Raw genomic sequence first — 19,825 nt, 5'->3', positions numbered from 1 at the left:
ATCTTCGGGACTTCAGAGGAGGCAGCTCTGGAGACCCCAGGAAAGGAGCGACCGAGGTACAGCAGGGCGGAGGCGGGCAGTGGAGGTGCGTGAACAGCACAGGCCGACAGCGGGGAGAGCCGGCTCTGCGCCACGGACACGACTCCTCAGCAAACACAGGCTGAGTGTCAGGAACCACGTGAGAGCCTGGGACCAAAACCACGGCTCCTGCCTCCCTCCTCTGGAGTCGAATGTAAGACAGTGATACATGACAGAGGCCAAGGACGTGTCAGTCCCCCAACCCAGCATAACTTCATTTTTAAGAATGTATCCAAAGGAAAGAGAAAAGCCAACAGAAAAGTAAAACTGCACCTTTTGTGAAGCTCACTGCATCTACAGGACAAGAAAGCTGAAAGGAAGCTGAGCATTCAAAAAAATTAAAAATATGAAGATTATGAAGATGTACAACGTCTATGACACACAGACGAGCTTCCTAGGGTAGAAAAATCCATCCTACTCATCTCTTCATCCCCAGCAAGAAGCGCCACGCTCAGCTCGTGATGCGCACTCAGAAGCTGTCTGAACAAATGAATGGCTGGAGGAAACTGCATCGCATTATGATTAGACCTACGTAGGAAAACATGTAAGCGCCCGCAGAAGAAAATGCGAAAATAATCAAAACACTGATGACAGGACAGTGGAGGCAGGATGACTTCTTTCCTTATTTAAAACCATCCTTGGGCTTCCCTGGTGGCGCAGTGGTTGAGAGTCCGCCTGCCGATGCAGGGGACGCGGGTTCGTGCCCCGGTCCGGGAGGATCCCACATGCTGCGGAGCGGCTGGGCCCGTGATCCATGGCCACTGAGCCTGCGCATCCGGAGCCTGTGCTCCGCAACGGGAGAGGCCACAACAGTGAGAGGCCCGCGTACCACAAAAAATTTTTTAAAAAACATCCTTAATCCCATCACACTGTCTGATAGTCAAAAGGGAGAATCTGGTCTTTTAAGAATGCTTGGATCAAGGGAAAAATACAAGTCAAAACTGTAGACTTTCTTGGCAATGACAATAACAAAAACTTGGCATATCATAAAAAAATTAGTGGAAATCCATCCCCAGAATCAACTGACAGAAACAGAAATGACACAAGGTTATTTGTTGCAACAATTTTAATGTGGCAAAGGGTAGACATGACCTAAGGTCTACGGATAAAGTACAGTGGAGTGCTCTGATGCTGGGAAAAGTAACGAGGAGGCCTTCCCTCGCCTGTCATGGGCTAATCTCCGGGACACCAAGACAATGGGAAAAGCAAGGGAGAGAGCACCAGGGACAGTATGCCACCTCACACCTGAGAGCGGAACAAGGCGGTACAGGATACAAGGACATACATGTATTTGCTTAGAGTTATTTGTACGTGTGTATTTTTTGAAGGCAAGAACAAACCAAAAGCTAATAAAAATGAACATCCATAGGGGAGAGAGAGAACGGGGAGGGAGACAGGAGTAGAAATCAGATTTCTCTAAATGTACTTTCTTTTACAGTTTTGACTTTAGAATCATGTAAAAACATTTTAAATAATTACAAGTCTAAATTAGATCAAAACGTAAAAGCTAAAGCAATTCTTAAAAATAAAAAATAAATGAAAACAAATGAGCCTAACTGTGTATCAGGATGGCAGCTTAACCACAAAAAGAAGGGTTAATGCAAGTGACTTTAAAATACAGTAATATTAATATGACTGTGCATCTCTACTGGGAGATAGCCTAAAAGCAAAAAGAACTGCAAAGAAATCTTAAACTATATTCAGTAATCCTACCAGGTTGTTAGTAATACTACTGGTATTTTTATTTTAGATACACACACACACACATCACACACACACACATTAATACCATGAAGAAGGAAATTTATACTGTGTAAAAAACAAACAAATAAAAAGATACAAATATAAAAATCAAGTAAAAAAAAATCAAGTAAGTAAAAGCCCTATAATCTTAAATTTGAGTTGGAAATATCAATATAAACTCATGAGGAATTTTTATTTTTTTAAGAAAATAAATTGCTCTGTCACTAGAAGCCATGACCACTCTTGTAGCGATGAGCATCTCTGGTACCCACATTCTCGTTTCTTATTATTATTTCCCTCATAAAGGAACCAGGGCTCCTTGGAGAAATAGCTGATTCCAGGTAAAGTGAGCTAGCAAAGTCTACTGGATCACATCAAGAAAATTCAGGAGCCAACTTGAAGGGTTACCTCTGGTCAAAACTAGGACAATTTGATTATTAAAAAGAATAAAAACTACAGTGGCTTAAAACATATCTAATATGTTAAAATTCAGGAGTTCATAATAGTACTCAACATAAAATTTTAAAACCTAATTGGTAACCTTGTAGATTATTAGGATACCGACTGATTCTTCTAGAAACTGGTAAATAAAGGGGAAAAGTAAATCATTTAACCTGTCTCCCATAGACAGTTTTTCAGAGTTACCAAATAGCTGAGGGGGAAGTTCTTTATGGAAGAATTCCAGCTATTAAATTAAGAAGGAATGATGAGGGATTCCCTGGTGGCACAATGGTTAAGAATCCACCTGCCAATGCAGGGGACGCAGGTTCGAGCCCTGGTCTGGGAAGATCCCACATGCTCTGGAGCAACTAAGTCCACAACTACTGAGCCTGTGCTCAGAGCCCGTGAGCCACAACTACTAAGCCCGCGTGCCACAACTACTGAAGCCCACATGCTTAGAGCCTGTGCTCCGCAACAAAAGAAGCCACCACAACGAGAAGCCCACGCATCACAGCAAAGAGTAGCCCCCGCTCACTGCAACTAGGGAAAGCCTGCGGGCAGCAACGAAGACCCAACGCAGCCAAAAATAAATAAATAAATAAATTTATTAAAAAAAAGAAGGAATGATGTTGATAACAGATACACACTACTATATATAAAAAAGATAACCAACAAGGACCTACTATATAGCACAGGGAAATACACTCAGCATTTTATAATAACCTATAAGAAAAAAGAATCTGAAAAAGAATATATATACATATGGGGCTTCCCTGGTGGCGCAGTGGTTGACAGTCCGCCTGCTGATGCAGGGGACACGGGTTCGTGCCCCGGTTCCGGGAAGATCCCACATGCCGCGAGCGGCTGGGCCCGTGAGCCATGGCCGCTGAGCCTGCACGTCCAGAGCCTGTGCTCCGCAACGGGAGAGGCCACAGCAGTGAGAGGCCTGCGTACCGCAGAAAAAAAAAAAAAGAATATATATACATATGTATGTATAACTGAATCACGTTGCTGTATACCTGAAACTAACACAACATTGTAAACTAACTATACATCAACAAAAAATAGAAAATAAAAGAAGGACGGAATTAGAGCATCACAATTTTGCAACCTCTAACAAAATCCCAGATCTAGGTGATGATAACTAATGGTTGATCACAGATTGATGAGGAACTCTGTCATAAACAGATAAGGCTGACAAAACCTAATCCGGTGACGACACTGCTTTTGTGCTTCCTGATTTGATGCAGCAGGAAAACACAGCAACACCTAAAAAGTGTTCTCACTATACGATACAAAAATCTGAGTCTGACTGAGCCTCTAGGCTTCACCAGTTTGGAGGAAATGCTGGGAAAAGAGGAACATCTCAAACAACACTGGAAATGCAATCAGCCGGATCACAAATGTGGAAAAACCTATAGGACTAATGACCTAGTTTCCTCAACAAATACACAGCAGCGGAGGAAGAACTGTTACAAATTAAAGGGGATTTAAAAGACACATCAATCGAATGCAATGTGTAGACCTTGTGCGTATTCTGATTTGAACAGACTATCTGCAAAAAGCAGATTTATGACAAAACTGGGAAAATTTGAACAGTCGCTAGATGTTAGATGATATTAAGGACCTACTGATAGTTTTTATACTTGTGATAATGGTACTGTCGCTATGGGGATTTTTTAAGTGTCTGTATTTCTTAGGGAGGAATACTAAAGCATTTACAGTTGAAATGTCTGGGAAATGCTTTTATCTGGGTTGGATTTATCTGGGTAAGATAAATGAAAAACGACTGGTCAAGTGTTAATGATAGTTGGAGCTGGGTGGAGAGTACACGGGCATTCATTTTAATACTCTCGCCACGGCTAGGTGCGTTTGAAAATTTACATAGTAAAAAGTGGGGAAAAAAAAGAAATATGATAATAAGAATGCGTGCCATCTACCTTCCTATGCGATTAAAGAAACTGGGCACAAAGGGACCTTTCATTCTTGAGTCACTTAACTCTAAGAAGCTGTTTTCTGAATTATGAATATCAGCGAAAATAAGACGAAAGAGAATTTGCTACAAAGACCTTAAGGTTATAATTTTTCACACCTGGTTGTTTGGATCTGCGAGGCACTGCACCACGATGGGTATGAGATGTTCAGAGAGCACCACTGGAAAATCAGACCTGTTTTCTTGTAGAAAAATGGCAATAGGAGGAATCTGTTCCAGCAGCTCAGCCCGCACTGTGGGCTCTGCAGCAATAAAAAAATGAGACAAAGAATTATATAAGAATAAGCCAAGCATCTTATATAGTATATATTGATAGTTTCTAGCTTTTCTTACTAAAATACTTCATCAAGGAAATTAGACAAACGCAGGTTAAAAAATCATTTCCCATTTAGAGTATTTATGCTACAGACAAGCTTAAAAAGCTTATAAGCTATACGGCAATACAAAAACATAAAAAGCTGATAAGCTATACGGCAATACAAAAACATAAAAAGAAGAGAGAATGACAACTCTATTATAACAAGCCATATATAAATCAAGGAGGGGGCAAGACATCTGCATGCCGGGCCAGCGTCCAAAACCCATTACAACTAACGGCATATATGCGAGACCTATGGGCTGTGCTTATTCAAATTCCAGCCAGAAAGTATACGTTACAAATAATTCTTTCATAAATGCACTCCCCCACAATCCACGCACCCCAATTGTTTCTAAGGCAAAGCATTAAACGAAAGAGCGGCTCTAGCTCCAATACACCACATTAAATTTCACACGAGTATATAATTGCTTCAGCACCGTAAACGGTGACTCACTTACAAAGAGAATCCATTTAAGGGCTCAAAACATCCACTCGAGCCTTTTTAAAAGCGTTGTGTCATGCTCATATGAATATTTTAAACTAATATGGGAGCTATATGGAAGGGTTTATTTTTCTATTTTCGGTTAAAATGATCAAAATCTAAAGCAAGCCAATCAGCTATCACAGCTTATATACAATTTCTTGGAAATGTACAACTTAAAAATATAAGCGGGCTTCCCTGGTGGCGCAGTGGTTGAGAGCCCGCCTGCTGATGCAGGGGACGCAGGTTCGTGCCCTGGTCCGGGAAGATCCCACATGCCGCGGAGCGGCTGGGCCCGTGCACCATGGCCACAGAGCCTGCGCGTCTGGAGCCTGTGCTCCGCAACAGGAGAGGCCACAGCAGTGAGAGGCCCGCGTAGAAATAAATAAATAAATAAATAAAATAAAAGTATACAATCCTTGTACAAACCTGCATCTTCTGACAATCTGACCACGATCTCCATTACCGTTATGAAGTCTTCTTCATTGTTACTGAAGTCCCGGAAGATATCAAGCAGCCCTCTGGCAATAATCTGACTGTGGAAGCGAGAAAGGATCCATACAGTTATGTGTGCTAATTCCGGCATGTGCTACGAGCAGGTAATACAATCATGGGGGAAAGGAAAGTCAGCCACCTCCGTCCAGAGGGAGAAGACACGGTCAAGCAACATGCAAAGGTGGTCAACATCCTATAAGACGAGGACCCACATCCTCCAGTCTGGCAGTCACTGGAGGTGGAAACTGTCCACCTGCACAAAAGAACACCTTTTTCTCCTTTTCTGACTGATTCTTCAGGCCTAGATAGACTTGGAAAAGAGATCCCATAACAGCGGGAGGGAATTAAGTGACCAATACAAAATGCAGAAGGAAAAGGTCCAAAGGGACATCCGATGGCCATCTCAATCTCGAATGGCCTCTACCCTCTAGGTGTCAGTAGCAGCCCCCTGGCTGCCCCCTCCCCATGATGTGACAATCAAAAATGTCTCTATGTATTGCCAAGTGTCCACTGGGGCCAAATCACCCCTGGTTGAGAACCACTGCATTAAAGGATGCTGGGCAAAAGGCATAAAGGAACTCTCTGTACCATCTTTACAGCAATTCTGTAAATCTGAAGTTACTTCAAAATAAGGTTCAAAGACAAAACAAAACACAAAGACCAAAAAAAGCCACAATGGGGTAACACGACCCCCACTAGAAGAACGAAAATTATAATAACAATACCTAGTGCTGATAAAGACATGGAGCAACAGGAACTCACAGATTCTGCTCGTGGGAATGCAAAGTAGCACAACTGCTACTCGGAAAACAATTGGACAGCTTCTCAAAAAGTTAAATGTACGCTTGTCATGCAACGCAGCAACTCCCTCTTAGGTATGTACCCAAATGAAATAAAAACGTATGTCCACACAAAGACTTGTACACAAAGGTTCATATTAGCATCATTCATAATAGCCACAAGATGGAAAACATCTCAACATCTGTCAATTGGGGAATGCACACACAAAACACAGAATACCCATACGATGGACTATGACTCAGCAACAAAAAGGAGAGAACTGCTGGTAACAACAGGGAGGAATTCCAAACGCATTTTGCTAAGTCAAAGAAGCCAGCAGAAAGGACTACATACCACATGATTCCATTTACAGGAAATTCTTAAAAAGGCAAAACCTTAGCATCAAAAAACAGATCAGTAGTTGCCTGGGCCAGCGGTGGTGAGAGAGGGGGAGACTGACTGCAAAGAGGCAAACAAGGAAACGAGGGGCTGATGGAAATGTTCAAACTCGACCATGGAGATGACTGCATGAGTGCATGCATTTACCCCAAATTCACCTCACTGGACGCTCTAAGTGGGTGGATTTTACTGCATGAAAAGTATGCCTTGATAAAGGTGTTTGTTTCAAAGACACTGATGAGGGGAAAAGTCGATGGGATCAACAGTGGCTAACGGTGGCCTGGAGGCCTTGGTGTGCCCGCAAAGAGGGACTGGCGTTCCTGATGGGTGTCTTGGAGCAAATGGAAAGGAGCCTCTGTCTGCCTCTGTCTGCTCCTCTGGGTACCTGACAATCTAGAAATAATACACGTCTCTGTGTCATTTCTGGCCAAGCATCGGGAGAAGAGCTGAGGTCGAAAACCCACCTTGCTTTTCAGAAAAAGATGACTAGAAATGTGGAATTCAAAGAGGCGTCTTTTGGCCCAGCATACTACGGGAAGAAATCCATCGGCTCGAGCCTGCCCATGGAGAGACTTTCACCCCTGGGATGAAAGGTCGAGGTCTGGCAGCCAGGAGGTTTGGGGAAGCCGGAACAGACACTATGAAGTCCCTGATTACAGTTCACTGGACCACATTCATGGCAGCCTCCCGGGGGAGATCAAGCAACTAAGATCCCCAATCTGCTTGTAGGGCCATAGAACGGATAGACAGAACTGCATGCAGCCTCAAGTGGTCACAGGAGGCCTGCCCTCTTAAGGAGAGCAAGGAAAGGGGTAAGAGAGGGCCCTGAAGCAGGGGCACATCCACCGCTGTGAACGCAGAACGCGAGAGAGCTAAAGACGCAAACAGATCGGGGCTTTGGCACCAACACTTCGGCTGCTTCATGTTGGAATGACCTGGCGAGGCCATAGCGGATGAGCAGAGTCCAGAAGCATCAGAGTCGATACTTCTGTCAGCTGTGCTAATGACATGAAAGAACAGTGGACAACTGTGCACCTCAGGAAAGTGTGAGGAAGCTTAAATGCGATCGTGAGATCGTGCACGGGAAGCTCAGAGCACGGCACCTGGCACACGATGAGTCCTCTAGTGCATCAGCCATCAACCATATTACGATATAAGCAAAGAATTGCAATCAAAATGTCTATCAAAAGAGGGAAGCTAAAATAAATCATGATGTAGCTATACACTGGCATACCATACAACCATTTTTAAAGGTACCTATAGAAATGCACTGAGTTAGAAAGATCCCATGATACATGAAATGAAAGAACAAGAGGAAGAATTTTACATACAGTATGAACCCATTTCTTAACAAAATTATGTTTTTGCATATGTGTGCAATACATGTACATGTAAACACACTCATATATACGTACACTCATTTAGGAAACGCGTGGAAGGATATATACACTGAACGGCTCATGGGTACTATCTAAGATTATAGTGCGGAAGGGAGGGAGACTCTCACTATTTAACTCCTGAAACTGCTAAATTTCAAAGAGCATGTATTATTTCTGCGAATTTTTTTTAAACATAAAGAAAGAGGATGGCTTGATTTCACATGGCAATGTTCCCTGGAAATGTCACCACGGAAGGAACCCTTGGTGTCTCTGTCCCTTCTTTCCCTCACCCACTCGTGCAGTTATGATCATGAGTTTAGCCCCACTGGCTCTGGACTAGGGGCAGGAAGCCGGGGGTGCAGAGACCAGCAAGTTCCAGGTCCCGCTCTGAAGGAGCTCACAGTCGAGGCCTGTAAGGAGGCAGGAAAATCGATGATGACCAACAGTGATGCGATTCTAAAGACGGAGAAGAAGGACGTGGAGGAACGAGGCAGGGAGACGAGCGCGCGGATGAGCAGGTGTTGGGTAGGGAGACGCGGAGGGGTAAGGTCATCGGCCGCCGACGTGGGAACAGTCAGACGAGGACTTGAAAATAAGCCTGATTCACGTGCTGCAGGTCACTGGAAGAGCTGGGCATGCTGGGGCAGTCAGGTAACACGGGGGCTCTCTGTGCTTCCTGCTCAGTTTTTCTGCAAACCTAAAACTGCTCACAAAAATGAAGTCTGTTAATTAAAGTGAAATAAAAACCTCCCGACAAACGAAAGCTGTGAGAATTCATTGACAGTGCTCTTGTGCTAACAAGAATTGTTAAAGGAAGTTCTTGAGGCAAAAGGATATCTGACAGAAATGGACAGTTTACAAAAAGAACTAAAAAGCACAAAAATGGTAAAAATGATAGCAAATATAAAAAATATTTCTCACGGGCTTCCCTGGTGGCGCAGTGGTTGAGAGTCCGCCTGCCGATGCAGGGGACACAGGTTCGTGCCCCGGTCCGGGAAGATCCCACATGCCGTGGAGCGGCTGGGCCCGTGAGCCATGGCCGCTGAGCCTGCGCGTCCAGAGCCGGTGCTCCGCAACGGGAGAGGTCCGCGTACCGCCAAAAAAATATATATGTATGTGTGTGTGTGTATATATATATATATATATATATGTATATATATATATATATATACACACACACACATACATATATATTTTCTTCTCATTTTAGTTGCTTTAGAAAGATAGTTGACTATCTGAAGCAAATATAGTAACAAGGTATTGTAGGGTTTGTAACTTGTGCAGAGGTAAAATGTAGGAAGACAATAGGGGGCGAGGAAACAGAAGTCCACTGCTGTAAGGTTCTTATACTGAATCCTGCACTGCATGAAGAGTGGAGTAATTTTATTTGAACAGTTGGAATAAGCTAAAGGAATATACTATAATCTCTAGAACAACCAATAAAAAATTTTAAAAGAGGTATAACTAATAAGTCAATAGTGGAGATTAATTGGAATTATTAAAAAACTCATTCGAGGGCTTCCCTGGTGGCGCAGTGGTTGAGAGTCCGCCTGCCGATGCAGGGGACGCGGGTTCGTGCCCCAGTCCGGGAAGATCCCACGTGCCGCAGAGCGGCTGGGCCCGTGAGCCATGGTCGCTGAGCCTGCGCGTCTGGAGCCTGTGCTCCACAACGGGAGAGGCCACAACAGTGAGAGGCCCACGTACCGCAAAAAAAAAAAAAAAGCAAAACTCATTCGACTTTTCTTAAAAAGGCAGGAAAAGAGGAAAATACCAGGAAGAATTGAGACAAACAGAAAACAAAGTGCAAGACAGTAGATTTAAACTGAACCATATCAATAGTAACAAATGTAAATGAGCTAAACATTCAAATTAAAAGGCAGATTGTTAAACTGGATAAGAAAGCAAGACCCAACTATATGCTTTCTACAATAACCAGGCTTTAAATATAAGACATAGGAAGGTTAAAAACAAAAGTATAGGCAGAAATATACCATACAAACACTAATCAAGAGAAAGCGGGAGTATATATATTAATATTAAACATAGTAAGCTTCAGAAAAAGGAATATGACTAGAGATAAAGAGGGACATTGCACACTGATCAAGAGATCAATTTGTTCAAGAACACAGGGCAATACTAAGTGTGTACACACCCAAGAACACAGCTTCCAAATACACAAAATGAAAACTGTTAGAACTGAAAGAAAAACAGATAAATCCATGATTATAGTCACAGATTCCAACATTCCTCTCTCAGTAATCGACAGAACAAGAAGACAGAAAATAAATAGGAATAGACAAGACCTGAATAATGTTTGCAAACAACTTTCCAAGTTGACATTGATAGGCTACTCTACCCAGAAACGTTGGGATGCACGTTCTTTTCAAGCGCACGTGACACATGCAACAAGTTAGAGTAGATTTCTGAGCCGTAAAACAAATCTCAGCGACTTGTAAAGAAGAGAAATAACACGAAGTACGTCCTCTGACCACAGAAGCCTTAAACCAAGCACAAATAGCAGAAAGATCCCTGAAAAATCTTCAAGTATTTCTAAATTAATCAACATACTTCTAAATAACTCATTGGTCAAAGGAGAAATCATCATGGATGTTAAAAATACTCTATACTAAAAGGTAATGAAAATATTGCCTATCAGAACTTGAGGATGCAACTAATATAATATTTAAGTATTTATAATACTTAATATAGTACTTAATAGCAACCTTAAAATGTAAAATGCAGATGTTATAAAGGAAAGGCCAAGAAAGTAAAATGTTGAGCATTCCTCACAAGAAGTAAGAAAAAGAACAGCAATTAAATTCCCCCCCCCCAAAAAAAACTCCAAGGAAGAAAATAGTACAGATTAGAGCAAAAACTACTGAACTAGAAAATGAACATATAACAGAGGAATTCAAGGACAAAACTTGATTCTTCAAAATAACTAATAAAATTGATAACCCGCTGGTTAGAATCATCTAGGGAAAAAAAAGAGAAAAGGCAACCAGAGCCAACAACAGGATGGAAAATGGGGCCGTGCTACAGATTCCACAGACACTTGCCAACAGACAATGAAATAACAGATCTAAGCAGTGATTATTTGTGACCATTAAGATCATTAGAAGAAGGGTTTGTAAGGAATTTTGTAGTGACAGAATCGAACACTTGCGCCCACCGCTCAGTACTAACATCTCGGCCAGATCTTGCCTCCTGATGTTTTGTAATAAAAAGTACACAAGACAACATATGAAGTATTGTTTAAAAGAAAATTGAAGCAGAATCTAATCAAGTCTCCAAGTTTAATCTTCAGTTTACAGAAAATACAGAGAACAAAGGAACACATGAAATTATACCATGAGAATAATGACCACCAAATCCAGAATGTGGAAAATTCTACAAGACTAATGACCCCTTCAAGAGGGACTTCCGTGGTGGCGCAGTGGTTAAGAATCTGCCTGCCAGGGCTTCCCTGGTGGCGCAGTGGTTGAGAGTCCGCCTGCCGATGCAGGGGACACGGGTTCGTGCCCCGGTCCGGAAAGATCCCACATGCCGCGGAGCGGCTGGGCCCGTGAGCCATGGCCGCTGAGCCTGCGCGTCCGGAGCCTGTGCTCCGCAATGGGAGAGGCCACGACAGTGAGAGGCCCGCGTACCACAAAAAAAAAAAAAAAGAAATGATACAATTTACATTAGCCTAAAAGGTCAAATACCTAGAACTAAATCTAACAAGATACAAAAGATCTCTACAACAGAAAACCACGTATTATACTTTTATAGTTATTTATATGTATGTTTATACATGTATATGTATATATGTGTATATACACACACACACACACACACACACACAGGGAAAGTGAAGAAAACCTTAAAAAATTGAAGGAGTAGAAAACTAGATATTGTAAGGATATCAATTCTTTACATATTGATTTATAGATGCAATGCAACTGCAGTGAAAATCCCAGTAGGTTTTCTTTTCTAGAAACCGATAAACGGGTATTAACATACACTTGGAAATGCAAAGGGCCAACGGCAGCCAGGACAATCTTGGAGAACAAAGCGGGATAGCAAGGTATCAGGTAACCTCTCTGATACCAAGACTTGGATGACAAAGTTGCAGTAATGAGGATGGTGGGGTCCTGGTGCTACGACAGATACACAGCCAATGCAGCAGACTAGAGAGTCCAGAAACGGACACCTGACTGAAGACAAAGGTGGCAATGCAGAGCAGAGATCAAAGCGCTCTCAATGAATGGCCCTGGGTTAACTGGAGACCACAGGAGGGAAATGAAACCTGACTTCTCCCTCACATCACACCAAACAAGAAAAGCAACGCCAGGTGGACTGTGGCTCCCAGTGTGAACGGGAAACAACAAGACTTCAGGAAGACAGTGTAAGAAAATACGCTAGTGGCCTGGGGGAGGCAGACATCTCTTACACGGGACATGAAAAGCACAGACCCTAAAAGAGAAAGTTGCTAAACCGTGGACTACATGCCTCAGTGAAGAGCGGCTCATCAAAAGACGCCGCTCGCAGCACCCTCGCTTCCCCAGCTGTAGATCTGGGATAATAATTGGGCTCGCTCAGTAGCACTTGCTGTGAGCTCACCTTCTATGATTTAACAGATGTAAAAGCAGAGACTATAATTTTTTAAAGGAGTAGTAAGAATAGACAGTGAGTAGGAACCAGTCTTAACAGAACCTGTCCTTCAGGGAAGGGATGCAGGGAGGGCCGGGGAGAGTCCACAGAACTGTCAGAGAGAGAGAGGGTGTGGAAGTGGAAGGAAAGGGCCCGTAGAAGGGGTGACAAGGAAGAGACAGAAGACGGAGGGAGACGGGAGACGAGAGAGCGTCTTCTCTGAGGGAGGAGGGAGATGCCGGCAGATGCAGGTTTGGGCGGATTGGGAACTGAAAGGGATGCCTTAGTCTCTGCTTTCCTCCTGAAGGAGGAGTCAAGGTCATCTGCTGAAGGGAAGAGACGTGGGCTGAGCCCAGAGGAGGGTCCTGCCAGCACCATGAGGAGTGACAGCAGAATGTGCAGGACAAGTGGCACAAAGGTCCCTGAAGCCCAGTGCCGTCAGGACACAAGACAGGCGAGCAACGCACCGACCGATGCTTCTCAATTGTGGGACACGTTTTACTTTTCTGAGCACCGTACATGTGAAGGAAAGCCAGCTAGCAATCCTAATTATTTAAATCCCATTAAATTTCACCACCGTCTCCTTCCTGGCTTACCTGGTGGTCAGTAAAACAGCAACAAGAATAATGGGAAACCCTAATGACGCAGTGCTGTTCAGGCAGACTCCCAGCACCCAGGGAACAGCCCGTATCCACCTCCACCACGCACCTGCAAGGCTGTCACAGACAGGTGGCCGCCGGTGGCCCCTTGACCGCACGCAGGCCAGGCACAGCTTACCAGTTGAAGATGTTGCCACTGAAAGTGTACTTTTCCAGGCGAGCAAGTGCAGGCAGGATGTCCTGGCCCAGAACGTCCAAGAAGGCTGTCACCCTCAAGCCATCGCATGAGGGACCGTAGTCCTCAAATCCATCTAGAGGGGAAGAGGGGAACCACACTCGTAAGTGCGCACCAACTGGGACTGGCCACACCCGGGCAAGACGGGGCCGGTCGCACGCCTTCTACTTTCGCAGGCCTTCCCGGCTGAAGCCTCTGAGTTCCGCAGACTTGACAATGCGTGGAAAATGCAGGGGGCAGGTTAATAAACCAAGGGAAGGGTGATGAGACCAGAGCCTTCGAGAAGGGCCAAACGCCCTGCCTTCAGGGCTGCTGGTCGGATGCACTCTCACCACCGTGGACAGGACCCTCTCTGCCATCTGGGACACAGAAGCAGGTGAACAAAGCGCTCGCCCCTATGAAAACTGGCCCCGGAGCTCTACGCAAACACATTTAAAACGGTCGAAAGAAAAAGAGGTTTGACCCCTAAGCAAGAATCTGACGGCAAGTCCTCAGCGCCATATCTTGTCTTGGCCTAAACGTCCTCACTATGCAGCTTCACCCACTCCGTGACATCGAGTCCCACCAACCCTCAGCCCTGGCCTGGCAACACCCAACCAGACGCCTCCACATGGATGTCTAACAGGTGCCTCCAACTCACTCTGGCCAAAAATGAGCCAGCTGTCATACTGCCTCTTCCCCTCCAAGCCTGCTCTCCCCTGTACCCCCACTGAGGGCAGGCATCCCCTCCCTCCAGTGTAACGCCAAACGGCCCTGGAACGGAATGAATCCCCCAACTTCTATGTATTAGCTGTGTGACCAGAGTAAGTGACTTAACCTGTCTATGCTCCCATATTCTAACATGTAGGGTGCATACAAAACCCTACCCTTGCCCGGTCCAGATGCTGGAACAAGTAAGTTCGTGCATGGCAAGACCAACGGGATCTGGCCCCTCATGATCTGGCCTTGACCCTGGCCACCACCCTCTACGCACCCACGCGTCAGGGGTGGAAAGGCTTCCCTCCTATCCCCTGAGCTGAAATAGCTGGGCGAGAAGCACTACTGCAAAAAAGCAGAGGGTTCCTACATGGCAGATAGAAAAACCACGGTTAATTTAGGCAGTAACTGATAACAGTTGAAAACAAGAGATGACAAGTTTGCGCCTAGGTGCTCACTCTTGTTTGAAACATTAACCACATTTCTTTTCTCAACTAATTCTTTTAGGCTAGTAATCAGAGCCTATTAAAAATGTACACTGTATAACAGTTACCCAGATAATTCTAACACAGAATTAGACGTCTGTAGAAACAAATGTGTGTGCCACGATCAAAGACGTCATTTTCCTGCAGGGTCCCTCCTGGGAACACCAGGCCCCTAACCACAGTCACGTGGCATGGGCTATTCCCAGTACCTTTCGGGACCCAGGAAGAATATGCAACCTCCAACCCACAGACGGTCACGGAGCACTGCGGACCCGGCCTGGAGTGGGCTTTAAAACACCGAGTTCAAAACAGACAGCTTTGGGACATGATGATGTCCACAGACATACATGCCCTTTTCACACGTACAACTTTTCATAAGGATCAGGTTTCAAAACATCCTCTGAGGCCCAACCGTGTACTTCATGGGTTAAGAACTCCTGTTTTAAAGTAACAGAAAATATTTCTTCAAAAAACTCTGCTTATGGACTTCCCTGGTGGCGCAGTGGTTGAGAGTCCGCCTGCCGATGCAGGGGACACGGGTTCGTGCCCTGGTCCGGGAAGATCCCACATGCCGCGGAGCGGCTGGGCCCGTGAGCCATGGCCACTGAGCCTGCGCGTCCAGAGCCTGTGCTCCGCAACGGGAGAGGCCACAACAGTGAGAGGCCCGCGTACAGCAAAAAAAAAACAAAAAACAAAAAAAACTCTGCTTATCAGAGACCTAAAGAACTTAGCAATTCATTCTACAAAAGAATAATTGTTATTAGAGAACATTAATGATTCTACTACACTAACTATATACATGGAAATAAAAGCCATAAGCCATAAAATACTGGATAATAACTAAACTTTATTGGTTACTTCCTATAGGCCAGGAACTGTGCTAAGAGCTTTCTGTATAGCAGTAGTTCACTAAACCCTGACAATAACCATATTAGCCCATGTTTCCGTTAAGGGAATTGAAGCTCAGAGAGGTTAAGAAGGTTGCCGAAGGTCACGCAGCTACAGAGTGGCAGAGTCAGAATCTGAACGCAAACAGTCGGACTCTAGATGTTGCACTATGCTGTCCTGCCAGAAAGGAAACCGAAATTTTAATATTAATTTTCAAAGAAATCTCTCCCTCCTCCCTGCCTGGGATTCAGCCACAGTGGCGTTCCCTTAGTTCTTCAAACACACCAAAAGCCTTCATCTCGATGATTTTGTACGTGCTGTTCCCACTGCCTGGGACACTATCACTCCTTAATCGCTACGCCCTACCCCAGCCTGGGTGTCACTGTCCAAAAGAGCCTTTCCCTGACCTTTGCAGAAAGGCCAGTCCCTGGCTACAGCCTCTCCTGGAGCTGTGGCTCTCCCGTCCTGACGCCGCCACAGAGATGCTGGCACCAGCTTTTGTGGCTGCTCGTGTCTGTCTCCCAGCAGCTCTGCCCGCTCCACGGAGGGGCTGTAACCCCAGCACCCAGTATAATACCTGAGAAGTAACAGGTGCTCAATAAAAAGTAGTGCCGTGAAGGAACACCAAAAGAAACCTAAATGAATGAAAATACTGAATTTTTTTTTTAAAAAAAGAATGTTGTAATATAAAATCATAAAGAAGCAAGAAGGAACCTTAGCACATTCCTTGATAAATTCCCTCACTTTATATTCAGAGCCTCCAAAGCCAGCAGCAAAAACTGCAATTCTTAGAACCTAAATGTTCTGCATTCCGGCCCAGCGCTCTTTCAAGAGATGTGCAGAAAGACCTACTGAGATGAAGGCTGAAAGCGCAACAAAGCCAAAGGCAAGGGTTGTGGCCTCCGAGGCAACTGAAGGAAGGCGAGAGAGACTTCCGTTTCCAGCCGAGAAGGTAAAAGACCTGCAAGGTTTTCACAACTAGAAAACCAGGAAAAATATCAATATGTACACTGTATGTGTACCTCAATATGTACCCTGAGATAACGGCTAACAATTGTCCAGAATATAAAAGATGAATATTCAATTTGAAGACGTACAAATCCTGAACTGTATGATTAATAACAAATCCATACTTAGAAGCACTGTAGAACACCAATGGCAAAGGAAAGCATCTAAAGAAAATGAAGAAAAATTAAAGATTAAATCCCAGACCTCGCACTTAAAAGACGTCAGAGGCATAATGCATGAGTTGAAATAGCTGGTTCTGAAATCCAGCTCTGCCTCTTAGAAGGTACACTCCAGGTAAATATCTCACCTCTCTGATGCTCAGTTTCTCACTCTAGTAAAATGGATGCCTACCTCAGGTGACTGTTGCAGGGTAGGTTAAATGACAGTAGGTGGACACATAGATATAGTTACGCAGCATGCGACACACGTAAGCGCTTTAGAAATGTCAGCTGCTGCCGTTCTTATGGCTAAGCCACTGAGCGCATTACGTCACTCGTATTGTTTATGCTTCTACCCCCCCAGAGTTCAGGGTAACCACAGCAACTAGAAAGTGTGTTGCTGGGTGGGGGGGGGGGAATATGAGGGGAAGCCCTCGTATTAAACTCAGCCCAAACTCTGGCTTGACCCCTAAACCATGCCCCTGTGTGGTAAACTCCAGCATAGCTGAGGCTAGGAGAACTGAAATGAGATTTGGGGTGCTGTCCACTACAGGAGAGACAGTGGGAACAGCTGGACTTCAATTTAAATGCCTACTGAAATAAAACAAAACAGAACAAAGAAATCAACACTCTTTGGAGGCATATAGCAGAATTCAGAGATTTTTACAGCACATAATATTCACTATATCCAGGTTACACTCCAAAATTACTCAGTAAACATAGAAACAGAAAACTTGAACTAGCTAAAAGAGAAAACGTCAAAGCATATAGAAAGGATCAAACTTTTAGAACTACAGACAAGGATTTTAAAACAACTATTATAAAATGCCTACGGATATAAAAGAAAATATGCCTATAATGAGTGAAAAGATAAGAAATCTCAGCAAAGAAATGTTAACTATAAAAAGACACGAAATAAAAATTCTAAAATTGAAATAATATCTGAAATTTAAAAATTCACTGAGCGGACTTAACAGAATGGAAATGACAAAACACTGGCCAAAAATTCCCCAAACTCGGTGGAAGAAACAAATATATAAAATCAAGGGTCTCAGCAAACCTCAAGAAGATAAATACAATTGGCCCTTGAACCACACCGGGGTTAATCCAAGTATAACTTACAGTCTGTCCTCCAAATGCGTGGTTCCTTTGCAGCCACAGATTCAACCAACCACAGACCATGTAGCACTGAAGTATTTCTTACTGAAAAAAGACCTGTATATAAGTGGGCCTGCACAGTTCAAGTCCAAGTTCTTCAAGAGTCAACGGTACACAGAAAACCACACTTAGACACATCACAGTCAAACCGCTGATATCCAAAGAGAATCTTGAAAGCAGCAAAGAAAAACAAAAATTACGTACAAGGAGTAATGATTTGAATGTCCCCTGACTCCTCACCAGAAATAGTGGAAGCAGAAGACCGTGGAAGCACACCTTTAAAGGACTGAAAGAAATAATGTCAATCCAGAACTTGACATCCAGTGAAATATCTTTCAGGAAGAAAGATGAATGAAAGACACTGTCAGACTAAAAAGGAACCAAAAAAGCACACACACTGAGAATTTCTTTTTTAACACACCCTTTTAAACATTGCCAGCAAATGTGGACTGAAAGAAATGCTCAGTGAAGTCCTACAGGCTGAAGAGGAGTGGTACCACCTGGAAACTTTACCTTCAAAAGGAATCAAAAGCATTGGAAACAGTAAATATGTGGGTAAATGTTTTAAAAACTATTTTTCCTCCTGATTTCTTCAAAATACACACAATGGTTTAAAGCAATACAAATCAAAACTTATAACTTCGTATTGGAGAATTTATAACACGTAGATGTACTATGCAATAAAAACGGCAACATAAAGTAGGAGGGTAAGAAATGGAACTATACAGTTGTCAGTTTTCAACATCTTACATAAAGTGGTGCATTATTAACTCTAAGTAGACTGCTTCTGTCTCCACGGCTAGACTTGGAGGCCCTTACGCCCTGGGACCACGTCACATAATGCCTGGTACATAGCCTACACTTAATACATAGCAGTATCTATAGAAGTCAGTCTCCCAAGACTTTGACTACCTGGATTCAATTCATGAGAGTCTAACAGCCCCTGAGAAGCTGAGAAAATCTAGCTTCCACCAAAAGAAACATGAGGTGCAGCAACTAGCCTAAAGCCACCTGGAGCCGCACGCACAGCGAGTTATCAAGAAACCAAGACATTAATTCATTCGTCTCTGCTTGCAAAAATGAGAGGTCTTAGTTTCAGGACAGAACGCAGGTCAAAACTGTCACATAACTGCTACGATAAAATGAATACATTGCAACATCCAATACAAAGCGCATGAGTTCCTCAAAAGTATTCCCCCATCCTAACGATGAATATAGTGGAATTAAATTGTGGTAATTCATATTAAGTAGGTAAAGAGGGACAGAGGGAAGAAAGACGTGTAAAATTCACTGGAAATAGCAAGAAATCTGAATTACAGGGATTTTTGTTTTAAGAAGTGGAATTACAGTTTTAGCCCTGTACAGAACAAAGAACCAGGTTATCACACGGCTACCTCCCTGGGAGAGTTCTGCATTAATAGACCGCTGGTGGCCAATCAGAGCCAAAGAGGACCGGCCTCCTTTACATCCCTGGTTGGTCACATACTCTCCAGCTGCAGCTCTGACCTCACCAGCGAGTCTGCAAATGCACAGCCGTCACCTGGCCTCACTATGGACAGCTCAGGACGTCACGTCCCCCAGTGTGGCACAGGGAAGGGACATTAAATATCACTAAACCACACAGTGGGAAAGTTATTCTCTTCTCAATTCTCTGATTAATCAAAGAAAGTTTCATTTCGACTAGTGTGTCTTCCAACACTTCCCTAAAACTGGTTCATCTTCCTTCCGAACACAGAGCAGGGCTCACACTCAGAATCCTTAGCAGACAACCGTGTCTACCTAGAATTTTATCATGTGATTTTACTTTTGTCTTGTGATA

The 19,825-nt window shown here is 43.9% G+C and overlaps 1 protein-coding gene across 1 annotated transcript in view; it reads right to left on the bottom strand.

The window, feature by feature from the left end:
- Positions 1–19,825, bottom strand: part of LOC101282188 (uncharacterized) — a 66,132-nt gene that overhangs the window by 33,740 nt on the left and 12,567 nt on the right. The window contains 3 exon segments of the mRNA XM_049699179.1: positions 4,355–4,497; positions 5,524–5,630; positions 13,557–13,689. Of these exon segments, the coding sequence (XP_049555136.1) occupies positions 4,355–4,497; positions 5,524–5,630; positions 13,557–13,689 (383 nt within the window).

Source organism: Orcinus orca, chromosome 16 (assembly GCF_937001465.1).
Source record: "Orcinus orca chromosome 16, mOrcOrc1.1, whole genome shotgun sequence".
NCBI lineage: Eukaryota > Metazoa > Chordata > Mammalia > Artiodactyla > Delphinidae > Orcinus > Orcinus orca.
This window is presented reverse-complemented; position numbering and strand designations above follow the sequence as displayed.